At 42.2% G+C, this 17,803-nt stretch overlaps 4 protein-coding genes across 4 annotated transcripts in view; 2 read left to right on the top strand and 2 right to left on the bottom strand.

The window, feature by feature from the left end:
- Positions 1-1,124, bottom strand: part of mapk8ip2 (mitogen-activated protein kinase 8 interacting protein 2) — a gene marked incomplete at both ends in the record, with an annotated part of 42,974 nt that extends 41,850 nt beyond the window's left edge. The window contains one exon of the mRNA XM_084476813.1: positions 1,060-1,124. Coding sequence (XP_084332939.1) covers positions 1,060-1,124 — 65 coding nt within the window. The remainder of the gene's footprint in view (positions 1-1,059) is intronic.
- A 1,495-nt stretch (positions 1,125-2,619) lies between these two features.
- On the bottom strand, positions 2,620-5,650 carry LOC311357623 (zona pellucida sperm-binding protein 3-like). The gene is made up of 8 exons (XM_084477623.1): positions 5,171-5,650; positions 4,733-4,851; positions 4,466-4,569; positions 4,180-4,351; positions 3,967-4,084; positions 3,792-3,877; positions 3,293-3,471; positions 2,620-2,728 (listed from the first exon to the last, which is right to left on the bottom strand). Exons 1-8 carry the CDS (start codon positions 5,633-5,635, stop codon positions 2,667-2,669), a joined length of 1,305 nt encoding a protein of 434 aa, XP_084333749.1. The 5' UTR covers positions 5,636-5,650; the 3' UTR covers positions 2,620-2,666.
- Positions 5,651-6,559: 909 nt separating this feature from the next.
- LOC311357874 (zona pellucida sperm-binding protein 4-like) lies at positions 6,560-9,965 on the top strand (the record flags this gene model as incomplete). Its single annotated transcript, XM_084477893.1, has 7 exons — positions 6,560-7,106; positions 7,195-7,379; positions 7,670-7,767; positions 8,192-8,349; positions 9,257-9,449; positions 9,658-9,796; positions 9,948-9,965. The coding sequence occupies 7 exons, from the start codon at positions 6,560-6,562 to the stop codon at positions 9,963-9,965; spliced, it is 1,338 nt and encodes a 445-aa protein (XP_084334019.1).
- A 1,560-nt stretch (positions 9,966-11,525) lies between these two features.
- chkb (choline kinase beta) lies at positions 11,526-16,949 on the top strand. The gene is made up of 11 exons (XM_084477710.1): positions 11,526-12,005; positions 12,170-12,278; positions 12,412-12,525; positions 12,681-12,814; positions 12,947-13,051; positions 13,690-13,748; positions 14,271-14,358; positions 14,845-14,953; positions 15,572-15,678; positions 16,190-16,271; positions 16,356-16,949. Exons 1-11 carry the CDS (start codon positions 11,608-11,610, stop codon positions 16,410-16,412), a joined length of 1,362 nt encoding a protein of 453 aa, XP_084333836.1. The 5' UTR covers positions 11,526-11,607; the 3' UTR covers positions 16,413-16,949.
- The last annotated feature ends 854 nt before the right edge of the window (positions 16,950-17,803 follow it).

Below are 17,803 nucleotides of genomic sequence, written 5' to 3'. Positions count from 1 at the left end.
CGTAAGATAAATGAATGCACAGACAACAACACACCATTTGCTTAATGCACAAGTCAGCCCTTTTAACACAAGGACCCGCGCACACACACACACACACACACAAAAAAAAAAAAAAAAACACGCACACACACACTCTCTCTCCTCTATCTTTCTTTCTCTCTTTCTTTATAGCTATCCTAATCTCCTGAAGTAGCCTCACTAGTTAGTTAAAGGAGATGCAGCAGAGATAGATCTATTTTTCTAAACATCACAACCAAACTGTTGACCCATAGTAGAAATTTGACATTGGGGTTATATTGACACAATAATTTTCCTTCGGATCATTCCGTTTTCTTACAAATTTTACTAATCATATGCATGCTGCAGCAAGACGTTTAACCTTAGATTAACAACCTTAGAAATAATGGATCGTTATCTGTGTCTTGAGAAAAGAAAAAAAAAACAACAACACACAAGCAACGTAGGCCTAACGATGCTTCCTAACTTTGAGTTTTGCTTCTCTCCTCTCACGATATATCTTCGCCTCGTCAAACTCCGAAAACCACTGAAACGACCTCAGTGTGTGGTGCATCAAACAGCCAGGCGGTACATAGTTCTAGTAAACAAGTCATGGCAGGCTCCTGAGCGTCCCCCTGTGCTGAAGCAGCGCCTGGGCTGCTCTCAACAGGGCGTGGGCCTCCCAGCCACAATGCGCAAGGAGCCACCGGCCGCTACAACACATTAAGCCCCATCCTCTCTTTTGACCGCGCTGCCGTCACACTTCACATGCTGTCAGTCTGTACCACAAGCAAAACAATAAGAAATCAACGATTTTGATTGTAAAACCGGATGCTGCTGCAACTGCGAGAGAAAAAGCACGAAGCGCTCAACCTTGTGTTTGGAGATCGGCCTTTACCGCAGGCTGTGGCGGTAGTGCTTCTAAATATCCAATATTGGACATGATTGAGATGTCAATTTAACCGCTGCTCAACAATAAATCAACAATCCGCATTCTCCATCCTTCACCCCGCCATTATTTATATATGAATACATACATTGGCCAACGCTCTTGTTTCTTACCTGCAACCGGGTGGTGAAAGGGAGTGGAAGGTGGTAAGGGAGAACATCTCAGCCCTGTCCGCCATCTTCTTCCTGAAACGACTGGAAAGTGACTGCAGAAAATCAGAGCAAGCGCAGGTCCATTCACGGTCGATACCAACGGAAAGGACGGACGCAGTCGCTTTCTCTCTGTGCCAGTATCTCTTTAGACGGCCGCAGTGATGCTACGGGCCGCGCACACTAGCCAAGATCAGACGACCCCCTTCACAGCACCATCAACACCACATTGAAACATCCGTTCTAAGGGGACGAAATGACCACGCAGATGGGAGTGCTGCTGCTGCTGCTGCTGCTCGACCCTGCTGAAAACCAAAGCCAAACAAGCCAAAGCCCCCCGTGTTTCCCCCTCGGCATGCAGACCAAACCGATGCTCGGATGCTGCAGGAACACACAGCGGACACGAGCGACGGTGCAGATTCGGGATGCGAGGGAAGGGGGGTGTGGGGTGTGGGCTCGAGATATAACGTCAGTGCCTCCCGTAACACGAGATAATCGGATGAGAAAGGCGCAAGCAGTGAAAACTATAAATAAATATATACACACACACACACACACACATATATATATATATATATATATATATATATATATATATATATATATATATATATATATATATATATATATATATATATATATATATATATATTATAAAGCCCGATAGATGCACTTCAACCAAGTATATTATTATATACAAGCTACTATATTTGTCATATCATTTACATTGTGAATAAAAGACAGGGCAAAGTCCCTCGTTCATTAATTTTGGAATTATAGATCTAACATGGATATGGCCTCTGAGTTGGTACTTGTATCCTTATTTGATCCGGTTTTCTATATTGTAGTACTAGGACTAGCCTATCAAACGGGACATAGATTCTACTATTGATGCTTGTTGGTTGGTCCAGTGGTGCAGAGAGGAGCTGTCCCTGGCCAGCGGTGCTGAAACGCGGCGTAGCGGCGTTTTGGTTTACACGTAGGCCTGCACAACACTTGCAACACTTCCACGAAGGGGCGCTAAAAGCCCATCTCCTGAAGAAGTAGACACAATAGGCTACTAACAAAGAACGTCACAAGACAAACGATGCAACACATTACCCATCAAAACATTTTGTTAATCATTAAACACATTCACATTTGTTTTTGGATTGAATTAATTGAATTCTAATACAGAAGATTGCAGCAATGCCCTCCATCGCGGACGAGCGCTGTTACGGTCGCGATTTGGGGGGGGGGGGGGGGGGTCGCGGACGAGCGCTGAAGTAGAATAATGATGTATAACGCATAGGCCCGGCTTACACACGTCTCGCGGCAGTTCACATTAAATGTAGGCTGGTCCACCTGACCTCGGTGGCCGACCGGCCGAGAAAACTCCCGACCGTCCCGACGGCCACTCCGCCCCTGCTACCACTTGAGAAAATGTGTCAAGTTGAATCATGTGTATTCATTTTTGCAGATTTATTTAAAAACTGTCCTTTTGTCCAACAAGGTGCAATTAATAAGAAACAGACAAGTATGAACCAATGAAATAGTTTATTTGATGTTCATCATAGCAAGGGCATGACCTATCAAACTTTCACCCCAGAAATTCGGATGGGATCCAAAGTGATAATAGTTTCCCATTCAACCACTGAAAGACAAAAGAAACAGCAAATGAGTACAGCCACACCCAACTGACATTTTGAAGCCTCTTGAGCAAAAGCCTAACCTTAACTTGTCCTACTAGAGAACATGAATAAATGTGGCCACTCACTAGCATAACAGTCAACGTATCACCTTCACATCCCCAACACTAGTGATAACCAAATGGACTCAAACCGCGGTTAATATTGAGTGTTCGAGTTCATATTAAAAGCCCTGTTAGGAGCCCACAATTATGCATTATTTGTTTGATGTATATCCATGATCCAGACCATAGTTGATCACAGTGCTTTGGAACTAGAAATTGTGTAGAGAGCCTTTTGATATGTGATAGGTTCTGTATCGGTTTGCACTACCCCTAATGCAACAAAATAATAACAACAACACAATATTGAATTACCTTATACTTCTTCAGCTCTTTCAAGTTGTTTTTATGAACCTTAGTCTTTTGCAGCACTATAACTTTTTTTCCGCCACTTTTGAAACAAGCCAAAATTGCGCTAAATGATTATGTGTTAACGTAAATGCGTTGCCATAACTAAACCGAGCATACCTTCGCTTTGCACTGTGGAGAGACTGCGACCCTTCCTTGGAGGATCAGATCCACCATATCCACCGGATCCACCATATCCACCGGATCCACCATATCCACCGGATCCACCGGATCCACCGGATCCACCGGTCTGGTCACAGGAACCACAGGCCTCGTTGGATCCGCTTGCCTCAGTCCATCTGAACCAGAACAGGGTCAAACCATTGTTCAGAGAACCTGCACGCTCATATCAGTGTAACAGTATGTCACCCCCACTTTGGGATTTTGGGATGACAGGGGCTTTTACATGCCTCTGTAAAATAAAGTATCAACTTCTGTATTGTAGGGGAGTCCCCGGAATTTTGCAACATCAACAGACGAAAGGCACTTCCCATTATTGGATGAAATTGCCCCTGAAAGGTATAACATTCAGGGGCCTTAAAAAAAGGTAAAAGCCTACACACACACACACACACACACACACACACACACATACACACACACACACACACAGACTTACCCATTTCCTGACACAGAGCAGGCTCTATTCTGCTCACTAATGGGAGCAGCAGCGGAAGTTGCTTTCAGGTGGCAGGTAAGGTAGACCTAAACGGAAAAACAAAAATGTTCAGAGCTCCAGATACCAATGCTCAAGAGAAAAAGGAAGAAGGTCCCCTGGAGTTCTTTTCTTTTACCAAGTCCCCGTTTGCTCCTTGGATTTTGAACGCCTCTAGCTGGAACCGCAGGGTCCAGTCATTTATACGGGGCAGGAACTTCGAGGAGGATCCAGTGAGTTTAGCATCCACGAAACACCTGAGTGCGGAAACAAACATTCCAAGGATCACACTTAGCGAAAGCTTACCAACAGTGCAGTGTGATTCATTTTCTCTCTCTCTTTATTTCTTTACCCATGGTTCTCAATGAAGACGTATTGAGGGGGCGAGCCAGGGCTCCCTTCGGCAACGCAGTAATCCACAAAGACACGCAGGGGCACGTGCAGGAACTGTTTGACGGTGGCCTCCAAATGGATCATATCTCCGAGGTAGAACTGGTACGATGGTCGCTCGTACATCCAGTCATCTGCACAAAGGGATTTGCACAATTGAAATGCATACCCATATGTGATAGCATTATCAATATAAATAAATTGGTTATTTGCAATAGCCTCAATCAAAGCCAAAGTCTTGTACCCACCGGTCATGAGTATAAAACTGAAGTACAAAAGCTCCTCGGACACTTTGATTGTTGAGAATGGGGTGAAGAGAGGGTCCAGGGCAGGACTGCTCACGTTGTGCCTCCTGCAGGATTTGAACATCAACTTAATATTCTTTGCACTCTTCAAATTAATACATAAAAATTTGAATTCAAGCAACTGCAGTTGCAATCATCTGCAGTTTAACCCTAACCCTGCCATTTTCTTTGTATCATGGTTAAAGTCAATTGATCGTTTAGCTGACGCACCTGGGATAGTGACACTCCATCGACATGGAAATACTGACGGCCCTGACGACAACAGCGGGTCCAGTGGATTGGGGGTTGTAGGTCAGCATGAAGGAGTAGATGAGGAAGTCATCATACGTCTGGCAAAAAAACAAGGCACAATAATGCAATTTTAAATATGTTATAACATGGCAGTGTTGTATATATGTGTGTGTATATATATATATATATATATATATATATATATATATATATAGTATACACACACACACACACACACACACACACACACACACACACACACACACACACACACACACACAGTTATACAGTTATAAGTTATATACATGTTATATACACCAGCATACTATGTCATCTGGTTGCAACTACTCATATTATAAGCCCATTTTTAATATGGATATTATACACAACACACAATAATGATAGGCTTGGTCCTACCCTTAGATTGCTTTCACACCCGTGCAGGGGCGATTCGAAGATCAACGATTGCGAACGGTCATCAAATCCGACCGCTTGGCAGGATCCCACGGTGAGTTCGGAGGGGCTGTTCAGATGGCCGCCGCCATAGAAAGCCGTCTTCACTCGTATTTCAATGTCCGACTCTCTGCATTGGATCGCTACCAAGTTAGTCTCGACCGGGGGTCGCGGCACAAATGGAGCCTCTGCCTTGGGTGGATCTACAGGATCCAAGGGGTATGACCAAACGATTTTACGTTCTGGCTCCTTGGTTTGGACCATAGGCTCCTGGTGTCCCTTGGCAGCTTGTACCTGTGGAGGAGGTCTGGGCATCTGGAATTTTTTTGGTGGATTGTAAGTCTTGCCGTCAGATTGAGCATTACACCATTGGCCAACCGTGGCCAATGTGACCAGTGCCAGGCACACTGCAATCCCCTTCGTGACCATTTCTTCACAATAACAAGTGATCTACCGGGCTCACTGGATGTTGTGAGGCCAGTTGAAAACCAACACAGGCTTTTATAACGAAACACCCGTGTTGACTTGACAACTTCTTCCGCCCCTTCCTTTGACCGTGCCTCTGCCAGGTTTAGAGGGTGCAGGTCAAAGACTCAGCCTTTGAATTGAGGCAATAGGATTGCAGCAACCAACTACGTTTTGGGCATTCCTAAAGACACAAATATAACCAGACCTGAGGAAATAGCCCAAGGTTTCTGGAGCTGGAATGATAAGCATTTACTATGAAAATGTTTAATAAACTAAAGGTTATTTCTTAGGTAATACTACTAAGTCGTATTGATTACTATTGCAATCAGCTATTCCTTGAACATTCGACTATTTTTTAGAAGGTCCTTGAGTCAATATTGATCATCATCTAGTAGAACTTGGTACCCACTCTCTGATCGGGACACGGTAACCAGGTCGTTTTAATAACAAACAGGTCGTGCGGACCCTATCAAGGTTGGAATTCTGTTTAATCAGTTCAAATGACCCAGATCAATGACGACTGATGCTATAATGGAGCTCAATGTTTGTCCAAACATACTATTTGCTCAATGTCAAGATATAAGAAGAAACCTTTCTTTTTTAAATGCAATACAAAACATTAAATGTTTAAATGTTTTATAAAATCATACCCCAAACAAGGTTTAATAAAATGTGTTCATTTATTCGCCTAAAGTAAGCAACTGAAACAGTAAACAATTGTATTGGCCCCTGTGGTCAGCAAATGGATTGCCAAACCAACAAGTCAGCATGACCCAACTGCTATAAAAGCCAGTGGAACTTCTACAAACTTTCCACAACGTCTACTGAGCTTTTTGTGTCTCTTGCTGTGGAACCATGACACCAATATGGGCTTCGGTTTGCCTTATGGCCACAGCCTTTAGCTGCCTGGCTGACTCTCAGCGTTACGAAAAGCCTCAGCAGGCATCACAGTGGCCCCCTCCTCAAGCTCCCCAGCCTCCTCAGGCTCCTCAGGTTCCCAAGTGGAAGCCAGCTCCCCAGGCTCCCCAGCCCCCCCAGTTTCCCCCGTGGAAGCCAGCTCCCCAGGCTCCCCAGTGGAAGCCAGCTCCCCAGGTTCCTCAGGCTCCCCAGGAACCCCAGGCTCCCCAGTGGAAGCCAGCTCCCCAGGTTCCTCAGGCTCCCCAGGAACCCCAGGCTCCCCAGTGGAAGCCAGCTCCTCAGGCCCCTCCAAAGCAATCCCCCAGGCCACACAGTCTTCCCAAGCCCCAGACACCCCAGCAACCCAAATGGCAGCAGGAGACTGGAAAGACTCAGCATCCTACAGAGACAGCCCATAGCTGTGAGGTGGAGGATGCCTACAAGATAAATTGTGGCCGCAAGGGCATTACTGCTGGCGACTGTGAAGCCATCAACTGCTGCTTCGATGGAAGCACCTGCTTCTACGGAAAGGCAGGTAAGTGTTGTGAGACACACCTAATCTCACACCTAATATTAACTTGGAGACACTGAATGTGCCTCTTTTCTTGTTCATTTTTCACCAGTGACTGTTCAGTGCACCAAGGACGCCCAGTTCATTGTGGTGGTGGCCATAGATGCCACACTGCCAAACATTGACCTGGAATCAGTGTCGCTGCTTGGAAATGAACCAGGCTGTGGACTTGTGGGCAGCAACTCACACTTCGCTATCTACCAGTTCCCTGTGACTGGCTGCGGTTCTGTTACCACGGTATGATCCTCCATTCATGAATAATTAAATCAGGCCAAATGGATGCCTGACCAAAATAGTTGTTGAGGATGCTTGAATATCACAACCCATTCCCAGATTTGTGGTGTTATTTATGTGTTTATAATTTACCAATGGCATTTATTTTCAATCTCAGATTGATCAATGTACAATCGATTGATCAATGTGTTTAGACAACTATATGACATTGTAACAAGAATCTTATTTTCATATGCATGTTATGCTTGAGATCGTCACTGATAACTTCCGAACTAACAGCAAACTCCTCACAGGAAGAGCCTGGTGTGGTAGTCTACGAGAACAGAATGTCATCTTTATACGAAGTGGGAGTGGGGCCTTATGGTTCCATCACTAGAGACAGCACCTATGAGTGGGTAATTGTATATCATGCATTTACAACAAATCTTGACCATTTTTGTTAGCTGTTTAGTATGCATTTACTTGGTTTTATTGTTTTGTTGTGTCTCTGTGATTTCATAGTGCAAGTGTGAATTTATGTTATTTGTTTGATCTCATGTGCTTGTTATGGCTCTTTTAATCGTGTTCCTCATTTTTCAATGTGTAGCACTTTGCAAGGAAAACCTTGATATTAATAGTAATTCTTAGGGTCACTATTATTGAGAGCTATGGTATATGCTTACAGTTTTTAAAAATTCACTTTTAAATATCCATCATGTGTCACTGTGAATGCGAAACTCTTGTTATTCAACCCAAAGTAAAAGTTCTCAGAATTGGGACCAAATCTTTTATTCCAAATATGGAGTCTTTCTCTGCTCACTCTCTGTTCTTCTCAGGTTGCTCTTCCAGTGTAGATATATTGGCGTCTCCATCGAAGCGCTGGTCATTGAGGTTCTGTTAAATCCACCTCCACAACCAATCGCTGCCCTTGGACCCATCCGGGTGGAGCTACTGTTGGCCAACGGAGTGTGTACCCAAAAGGGATGTTACGAAGGTCAGAAGAAAGAAATATTGACCACATTTCCAATTGACCAATTTCACTACAAATTGATGAAAGCTTTTTGGTCGATTTTAGGGCGTATTCACACCAGGAAAGTCCTTTAGTTCGGTCTCTTTGGTCTGGACCAAAATACAATGTTTACTTTTTGGTTTGGTGTGGTTCCTTTTCACATTGCAATTTTTGCAACAGTCCCAGAATTTGACAACAAACCCACATGTGTGAAAAGATCGTTCAATCATTGGACAAAAAGGTATGGGGCAAAGCGTCAAACAATCATGGATATCCAGTGTGATATAGGCCTACATCTGTGGACCGGTCGAACTCCTTCTCCCTTATCCTGGTGCTGAATGTGTTAAATGCATCAGCATTTTTATGTGTGTTTTCCAGCATACTTTTTATGTGCTTTCGTCGGACCGTCGGGTGAAAATGAGTAGTGGCTCAACATGGAGCAAAGGAGACGGAATGTCTATTGGATATCGGACCAAAATTTCAAACAATAGGCCTATAACAACAAAAAACGAATCAAACAATAATTCCCATAATGTGCGCGACTGAGCGGGTGCCTGTTACGTCCAATGAGGTGTATGATATTTAGAACTGGATCGGACCGAGGTGCGGTCGCTTTCACATCTCAAGTGAACCGCACCAGGCTTCGTTTGGAAGCGAACCGAGACCACCTCTCCGGATGGGTCTCGTCCGACTGTTTGGTCCACACCAGAGTTCAATGGTTTGTATTCACACCAGCCCAAAAGGTCTGCACCAGCGATTTTTTTGGTTTGGTTCGAACCAAACAAGGCAGGTGTGAATACGCCCTTAATATGTAATGTAGGCCTATTTATCTTATATTGACCTCAAAATAATTGATGATTTTTGCTTGATTTTTGCTTCGATCATTTGGCAGAGGACGTGGCTTATGACTCCTTCTACAACGCGGCCGACTACCCTGTGGTAAAGGTCCTCAGGGATCCCGTCTACGTACAGGTTAAACTTTTGGGCAGGACCGACCCAGATCTGTCCTTGACTCTCGGCCGCTGCTGGACTACCACCACTCCCAACCCAGAGAGCCTCCCTCAGTGGGACTTGCTGATTGATGGGTACGACTTACAAAGTAGCCCTGAGTCAGACCACCCATGTCCTACATTTGAAGCATTGCTGAAGGCTTTCGGGCATAGACGTTTCACGTAGGCCTTATCTTTGAAATGCATGAGTAAAGTAAAGTAGCATGTTTGATGATGATAAAACATAAACATTTTTTTTTTTACTCGCCTCCTTTCTCTTTCCACTCCTCCTTCTTCTCTTCAGCTGTCCGTATCATGACGACCGTTACCTGACGAGACTGAAGACTGCCACTAATGTCGAATTGCCATCTCACTATCAGCGTTTCGTGTTCAAGATGTTCACATTTGTGGATCAGGGCAATTTAAGTCCGCTGAGGGAAAAGGTAATGCATCCGACATGTAACAGTTTGGTTTTCTTGTTCACCTCAAGTCACCAGTAGGCCTATCTGAAAAAGGCCTAATCTACATGTTCGGTTTCCAGGTGTTCATTCACTGTACCACAGCCGTGTGTGTTGGAAACAATTGTCAACCCAGATGTTCCAGGAAGAGTAAGGAAACCTTGATAATTGTTATTATCTCAAAACAGATATTGTGGTTCACAGGCTATAATCTGTGTTCAATGTATTTTGATCTCACAATGAGCATTGTCTACTCTTCCATCTACCTCACACAGGGAGAGACGCTGGCAAAGCTACACAGCGGAGCATTGAAAACAGTGGTTACACCATGGTTAGCAGTATGGAGGTCCAGTTCGTCTCAGAAGAAAAAACTTCTTGATTTGTTCGCAAATGCAATTCAAGCTACGGAACATTCATATTTGAGTGTGACTGAAATAAATCTTCTGGTCATTGAGCATGTATCATCTCTCAATTAGGGGCCTGTCTCTGATTTAGATTTCGGGGCAACATGCAGCAAAACACGCCATTCCCTACATATAATCAGGGCCGACGGACTGCGGGTGTAAGTGGGACAGGCTTGGGGGCCCAAGGCAGAGGGGGGCCCATGGGAAATTTGAAAAAGAATTCCTCTTCCTTCCCTGTCTTCCAGGGAAGGACAAAATTGAGGAAGTCAGGTTCTGACTAACTTATTTACTAAGAAAGGTGAGCACAAACGTTTAAACACACAAGATGAAACCCCATTCTTAACTCTGTTATCATTAAAGGATAAATAAAGTGTACGGTAGGCTAATATTGCAACAGCAGGCTACTGATTTAAAGCAACCTAATGTAAAATTAGGCTACATGATAAATAATAACCTATGGTATACAGGCTAGTTAGCCGCAGACGTCATTGCATTACAAAATGGCTATATCATCCTAGCTGCCTGCTAGGATGGGGGGGGGGGGGGATTTCTTGTATATAGGGCCCAGAATTTGGTGCTACGTCCCTGCATATAATACATGTGACATAATTTTACAATCAGGCTCAATGATATAAGAAAGCGGGAGTCCACACATGATTCAAAATAAATGTTAAAATAAATATGTAGGCCTATTAATCCAAATATAGTGTATATAGAATATAGTGTGTAGTGAATGGATGAGTGGAACGTGTGCAACATAAAACCATGTCCATGCGGGACAAAGCAACAAAACAAAAAAACGTAATTCCTGCATGTGCGGAAAGAAAGCGAGAAAGGCTGATGTGGTCCAACTTATGAAGCCAGAGGCAGAGTACAACAGCTGACGACTCTCGCAGCTCCGTCCACTGGCTACCCTGCACCAGAGAGGCACAAAAGGCAGCAACCATCGAACTACAGAGAGCGATGGTTGTCACACTTGTCACATTAACAACACCTTACCTATCACAAAACACCGAACACACACACAACGAGTCATCATAAGACATGGATGTGGCTATAAATACATGATCATAATCATGCTTTTACACCTTTACAGCGAAGCTCACAACGGCACACAACAATCGTAACGACCTCGAACTTCCTGGTTGCTCCCACCTATTCACCGCTCTGGGTGGAATCTAGCAAAGGCCAATCATTGCTTCCCATTGCTCCAGGCCAGCAACCCTGATTGGATCATTATGATGCCAGACAGGGACATGTCAGAGGGCGTGTCTAAAATGACACTGATTTGCATAAGTAGACGCGGAAGCTAAAGAATATATACAGTAATACTGTTCCAGAGCTATTTAGATTATCCCTCTAGAAGGCGCTGTACTGTACCATTCGTTCCCGATGCTATTGCAACCATCCCGCTATCTCAGGCTTTATCGCTTAGCTAACTCGCACTACAACGTCACCCCGGCTTCACGAGTCTGGCGAGGTTGTCAGCCCTTTACGAGATCGTTTTCTTCGCGATTGGCCGGAAAGCTCACCATGCAAACTGGAGACGGATGTGAGGGTAAATTCAACATGCCCGATCGGCTTTTACACCCACATGTAAGTAACCTGAGGGCTCCGAGTCCTCTCGGATCGAACGGCGATGACGACTCCGAGGCAGAGTCCTACCGGGACGGGCGAACCGAGGAGGTGGACAGGGAGACGAGGGACCGGGCGTTCGCTTGGTGCAGAGACTTTCTGTCTGGTTCTTGGAAGACCATTCCCGAATCAGACTTTCAAATCTCCATCGTAAGGTAATATGTTGATTATGTTATAAGTAATACGCCTTGGTGGTTTTTCAAAAAAAAACAAGGTGTAATTTCGATACTGTGAAATAGCCTATCCGATTGCCTGATGTTGTGGTGTCGGTTCTTTGTTAAGCCAGGAGGATATATAACATTGTACATTATGTTTGCAGTGGCGGGCTGAGTAATCTGCTTTACATGTGCAATCTGCCTGCCCAAGTATCCAGTGTGGCTGAGGAACCACGCCGGGTGCTGCTCCGAGTCTATGGTGCTATTCTACAGGTTGGTATGACCCTGTAGCTCAAGTTCAAGTTCACTGAATATTATGTGTGTAGTACATTATACCGTTTGCTCATACAGTAGAGATGGGGGTGCTAATCAGATGTATTAACCATGATATATGATCTCTAAACAGGGAGTGGACTCACTGGTCTTGGAAAGTGTGATGTTTGCAATTCTGGCAGAACGAACTCTTGGGCCAAAGTTGTACGGTATCTTTCCTGAAGGACGTTTAGAAGAGTATTTGCCGGTACAACACTCATGCACACTCCTACTTTAATCAATACATTAATTGAAAGAGTTATGTGTCGCATATAATACTCCTCTGCATATTTGTGAAGATCAATAGGTCAGAGTTACAGTTGGGTGAACCATTTTGTTGTGATGTTTTATGTCTCTTCTAAGAATGATCGCATGCGCACAGAGGAGCTCTGCGACCCCTCCATTTCCTCGGAGATTGCTTGTAAAGTGGCTCGTTTCCACAGAATGCAAATGCCCTTTAACAAAGAGCCAAAATGGCTTTTTGGAACGATTGATCGGTAGGAAAGCTGTCTGTCTCTGTCTCTGTCGCTGTCTATGTCTCAATAAAACATTTTTAATGTCTTTATTACTATATTTTACTTCTGACTATTTGCTATAATGGAGCACAATGTCGTCAACTGTCTGACTAGATACATGGATCAAGTGATGGAACTCAAGTTTACACGGGAAGCACATGTGAAGAAGTACAATAAGCTGATGAAATTCAACCTGCCAGCCGAGCTGGACAGTCTCCGGTGAGTTGACTCGACAGACTGGGGGGGAAGAGCCGGAGGCTGGATCGCAAAAATGGGAAGGAACGGCGTTATGGCTTGTTTTCTGTTTAGTCACAGAGATAATCTACCAAAGAGAACTTAATTAGCGTGAGAGGATAATGCTTTTCTACAGGGACCGTTCCAATGTTGATTTCAAACTTTTACAAACACTTTTTATATTTTTAGTACACTGGTTCTTGACAGGATGTTTTGGCTTATCCTCTCACCAGAAAATGATGCTGGCTGATGAGTTTGAGTTTGATGTTAGCCAATTGCATGCTTTCAGATTGCCGCCTTCATCGACATGATTGGTCAAAAAAAAATCTGAAACAGAAGGAATTAAAAAGTCCCTTTCACCCAGGTCTGAGCTGGGTGTCTGCAAACCACCCAAACAATTGTTATCCAAAACCCCTGGTTCCTCCTTCAGTAGATTAGTACAAGGTACAAACATGACTCCCTGAAAGGGCAAAGATACCGTCTATACTTTTGCACTTTCTACTCATAATATCTGAAGTGACTGAATCTGTTGTCTTTGACACGACACTAGCCCATAATCATGAATCTCTATCTTAACCTTATCTCCATGCTCTCCATTTTCCATTGCTTGTTGTCATCGCTAGACAGTTGCTGGCGGCAACACCGTCTCCCGTGGTCTTCTGTCATAATGATGTAACAGAAGGTATTTATCACCCCACATCCAACACCTCTAATACAGTCTCCACCCAGCTACCACATTTGTTGTCCTATTTCCACGAATCCCTGAGTGTAATATACGTTTACTCGTTTATTGCCAAGAGCCATGCACAACACCAAGATTTAGCTATATAATTCATTTAAATATGCAACCCCTGCCCCCAGTCCCTATATCAGTTAGGGATAGAAATATTATGTCTTCCAAGATTAGATAGTAAATTAACATGTGGGTTGATAATAAATACCATTATCTAGGTTTTTGTGAGCTGAATTGGCCAATGAGGAAATATTACCACATGCAGTTGACTAATACTTAAATGTAAAAGGCTCTTCTCACTTCCTAGTTTGGGCTACAAGCTTCAATAAGCGTATACAACTCACAATTTGGACCCTGTCCATGAAATAATGTGAATGCAAGGTTAAGGGGTCTCTGTGTGTGTGTGTGTGTGTGTGTGTAATGCATTAAGGATAGGGGTATTCTGGGTAATGTCTAGTTCTGCTTCCTCAGGGAACATCCTGAAGCTGGAAGGCCGGGATCCCATGTCTACAGAGAGACTCATGCTCATCGACTTTGAGTACAGCAGTTACAACTACAGGTAAGCATGAAGGCCTTGCTTTGGAAAACGTGTGCGACATGAGTTGGTTTCAGTGGTGGACATTTCCAAACTTTAAAGACTTGAAATATGTGTTTTATTTGTAATCATTGTTTTAATATTTCTGTTTTAATGTGAAGCACTTTATAATTTTTTATTGAAAGTTGCTACACCTACTTTGGTTTTTGATCATTACTTCTGTCCGTGTAGAAGACGAGCGCTGCCATCTTGTAATTTATTTGTGCTCAGTTTGTTATTATAAGGAGATAATTATAAGGAGATAATAAGTGGTTATCAAGGCATAACCAACTACGTTTTATAACGCAATAATTATCTTGTCATAACGAACATTGTCATGAAGAGATAATGACTTGCTTATGCCAGGATTACATCAAAACCATGTTGTTTATGACGAGTTACAGAGTTATTGCCTTGTTATCAAAAATATAATGTCATGTTGTGACATGTGTCATTTGTTCTTTCCTTCAGGGGGTTTGACTTTGGCAACCACTTTTGCGAGTGGATGTACAATTACACCTATAACCAGTGGCCCTTCTACAAGGCCAGCGCAGAGAACTACCCCACCAGAGAGCAGCAGGTCTGGCTCGCCGTCCATTGGCCGTTTTCTCTGCACTCAACAGAAAGATGTAACAGATTGTACAATTTAACAACATTGTCAGGAATATAACAATGATAGATTAGGATTTTGGGCATGACTGGACAGAAATTGATAATAGTGCATAATGTTTGAAGGGGAAATGATAATTGGACCTTTTTAGTTTACTAGGAATTCCTTTCTTACTTTACTGGAATAATATGAATGCAGATCATTGTTGAGGATTGTTGAGGAACATTATGGCCATTTTTTGTTTTTCTATTGAACACTTAAAATATAGCAATCCAGTACTGATATTTGAGTATTTCACATGTTAATTTGTCTATGATTTCTTATCATAATAACATGGCTAAAAGCATCAATTTTCTCTGATGCATACAGAAACACTTTGTATTCCATGTCTTCATTATTTTTTATGTATGGATACTGCTTATATATCAGGGTTTTTTAGGTTTGTAGCAACACTTTAGAAACAACTTGAATAGAATAGTGGATATTTACAAATGCTACTATCTAAATGTTCAGCTTCATTATAACAAAACAATGGTTAAAACACCTGCTATATTGCATATGTTGACTATGTTTTGCTCTATATCCTAGCTTCATTTTATTCGTAATTACCTGGCGGAATACAAAGCATTCTCTGACAGCACTGCAGAAGAGGACCAGACACAAGAGGAAGAGGCCATGCTGATTGAAGCCAACAGGTCATATAAATAGCTGACAAACATGTATACAAGATTGGTAAAATACTAAATTATTAATAAAAAATGTAATACAGTATTACACAAAAAAAGAACAGGGGGAGTATGTGAACAGTGTACTAAGATTCTTGGTTTGGTTTTGTATTTGAAAATATTGAATCCATGTAAGGATATCTCTGTGAAATTCAATTGACTATGAAACCAAAGTGATCCCTTTATTTTTTTACATGCCAAGTTTATTATAGTACTGTATTACAATATGAGTAATAGAAAGAGAATATTAAAGCGACACATCGCAACATAAAATTACATTGATTATTGTTGTTACACCTTTGACATTGCACAGTCATGACATATTTGCTATAAAACAAAACACTTAGTTATTAGTGCTAAGGTGGTCTGCATCATTATTTTATTAATTATTTTGATAACTGGCTCCTCTTGCAATATGTCTACTGAGTGGACACAAACACAACGTTGTTTAGTTTATATTTCTTTACCTCTTGTGTTGCAGGTACGCACTGGCATCTCATTTTCTCTGGGGCCTGTGGTCCATCATCCAGGCCAAGATATCTAAAATAGAGTTTGGATATATGGTAAGGAGGATGCAGGCGTTTACTTGTATTTATATTGGGTCTTCTATGATTATCACCTGATAAACGTATTTTCTTCCACCACAGGACTACGCTCACTGCCGATTCGATGCCTACTTCAAGCAAAAAAAGCTTTTTTCCTGAACAACCTGTCCCAGTGTAACAGGAATTCCTTTTATTTAGATGCTCACATCTTTATATTATGCTGGGTTGTTACAGTATAATTTCCTGTTGCCAGAAATGAGCCATTTCAGTAAAATTGCCATGTTTGGCTTTACATAGTTTTACATTATGTATAATTCACTGCTTTTTGTATGTTTTATTTGAGGGTCCAATTTCATCTAATTTCACTTATGTGTATAATTTATGAGAAGATGCAACAGACAATTATGTCAGCTGAAAATCATAAAAATGTTTCCTGTTTTTCATTGTGATGTATTCATGCAGATAGGACACCTGAAACAATACATATACATATGTTTTGATATATATGTATTAATATTCAACTTCTTTATTTTTAACTCTTTACTTAACAATTCCACCTCTTTTCCTCATAGATACTGTAGGGCCTAACCCATATGCACGATGATGGAATTGATTCTCATTTAAGATCTGAAATTGCGGATATTCCATGATGCACTGTCTAACATTAAATAAATAAATCCCCAACTTAAGGATGAATGTAAACAGAACTGTGTGTCATTTTTTAACAGACACATACAAATAATACATATCCACATGACTACATGGTTATTTTGACAAAAATAACTGTTGTAAATATTTGTTTAGATGTATCTCCTTAAGAGGACATATTGCACCTCTTACAATGCAAACTTTTAATACTGTTAAAGCTTAGATTTTTTGCCATTGCAAAGTAAAAAAAAAAAAAAAAAGCTTTTTCCCTGTCTTAAAGATACCAGTTCCTAAATAAGTTGCCCGATTTATTCAGTGATGCTATAAGAAATTGTCTAGTATTGGGGGAAAAACAAAGAATTGGCTACTGATATGCTCAGAAGCCCCTTAGAAGTGCTTAGCTATTTCAAAAGCTAATTAACATGTTGTACCATGTGTGCTGAGAGCTCTCTGCTGTCTTTTATTTCTGGCACGATACAATTTTTGAACTCTGCATTATTTTTAACAAAGATAAAAAATGTCCAAGCTGTTATGTCTAATCGAATGTCATTACTGAGCCCTTGCACTACATGACCTTGACTAATTTGGCCCTGAATTGAAGATATGTAGCTCCTTCATATATTGCTGTGTTCCTTATCAAGGTTTCCTAATTTTCCTACTGTTTAGGGTTAGCTTGGGGAGTTTATTCTTGTCAATTTTAAAGGTTCAGGTGTAGGTCTCCTTTTGAAACCATTTTGGGGCTGTTGATGACGGCTACACTGTACTGAACTCCACTGCAACAGGGAGGTACTCTGGGTGGCACTATGAAGGCAAGTCCCAAGAAGACCTAGGAATCACATTACCTCCCAGAGCCCTGAATGCCCTCTCACCCACTGGAGCTAGAAATAACCAGATGAACATGG

The sequence above is a fragment of the Micromesistius poutassou genome (assembly GCF_964030765.1).
Source record: "Micromesistius poutassou genome assembly, chromosome: 13".
Classification (NCBI taxonomy): Eukaryota; Metazoa; Chordata; class Actinopteri; order Gadiformes; family Gadidae; genus Micromesistius; species Micromesistius poutassou.
This window is presented reverse-complemented; position numbering and strand designations above follow the sequence as displayed.

Coding starts and splice junctions, on each gene's coding strand:
- LOC311357623 (XM_084477623.1), bottom strand. CDS start 5,635: ATGGTCACGAAGGGGATTGCAGTGTGCCTGGCACTGGTCACATTGGCC. Junction 4,570..4,732: donor ATGGAGTGTCACTATCCCAG/GTGCGTCAGCTA, acceptor CAAATCCTGCAG/GAGGCACAACGTGAGCAGTC. Junction 2,729..3,292: donor CTCCACAGTGCAAAGCGAAG/GTATGCTCGGTT, acceptor TTTGTCTTTCAG/TGGTTGAATGGGAAACTATT.
- chkb (XM_084477710.1), top strand. CDS start 11,608: ATGCTATTGCAACCATCCCGCTATCTCAGGCTTTATCGCTTAGCTAAC. Junction 12,006..12,169: donor TTTCAAATCTCCATCGTAAG/GTAATATGTTGA, acceptor TTATGTTTGCAG/TGGCGGGCTGAGTAATCTGC. Junction 13,052..13,689: donor GCCGAGCTGGACAGTCTCCG/GTGAGTTGACTC, acceptor TGTCATCGCTAG/ACAGTTGCTGGCGGCAACAC.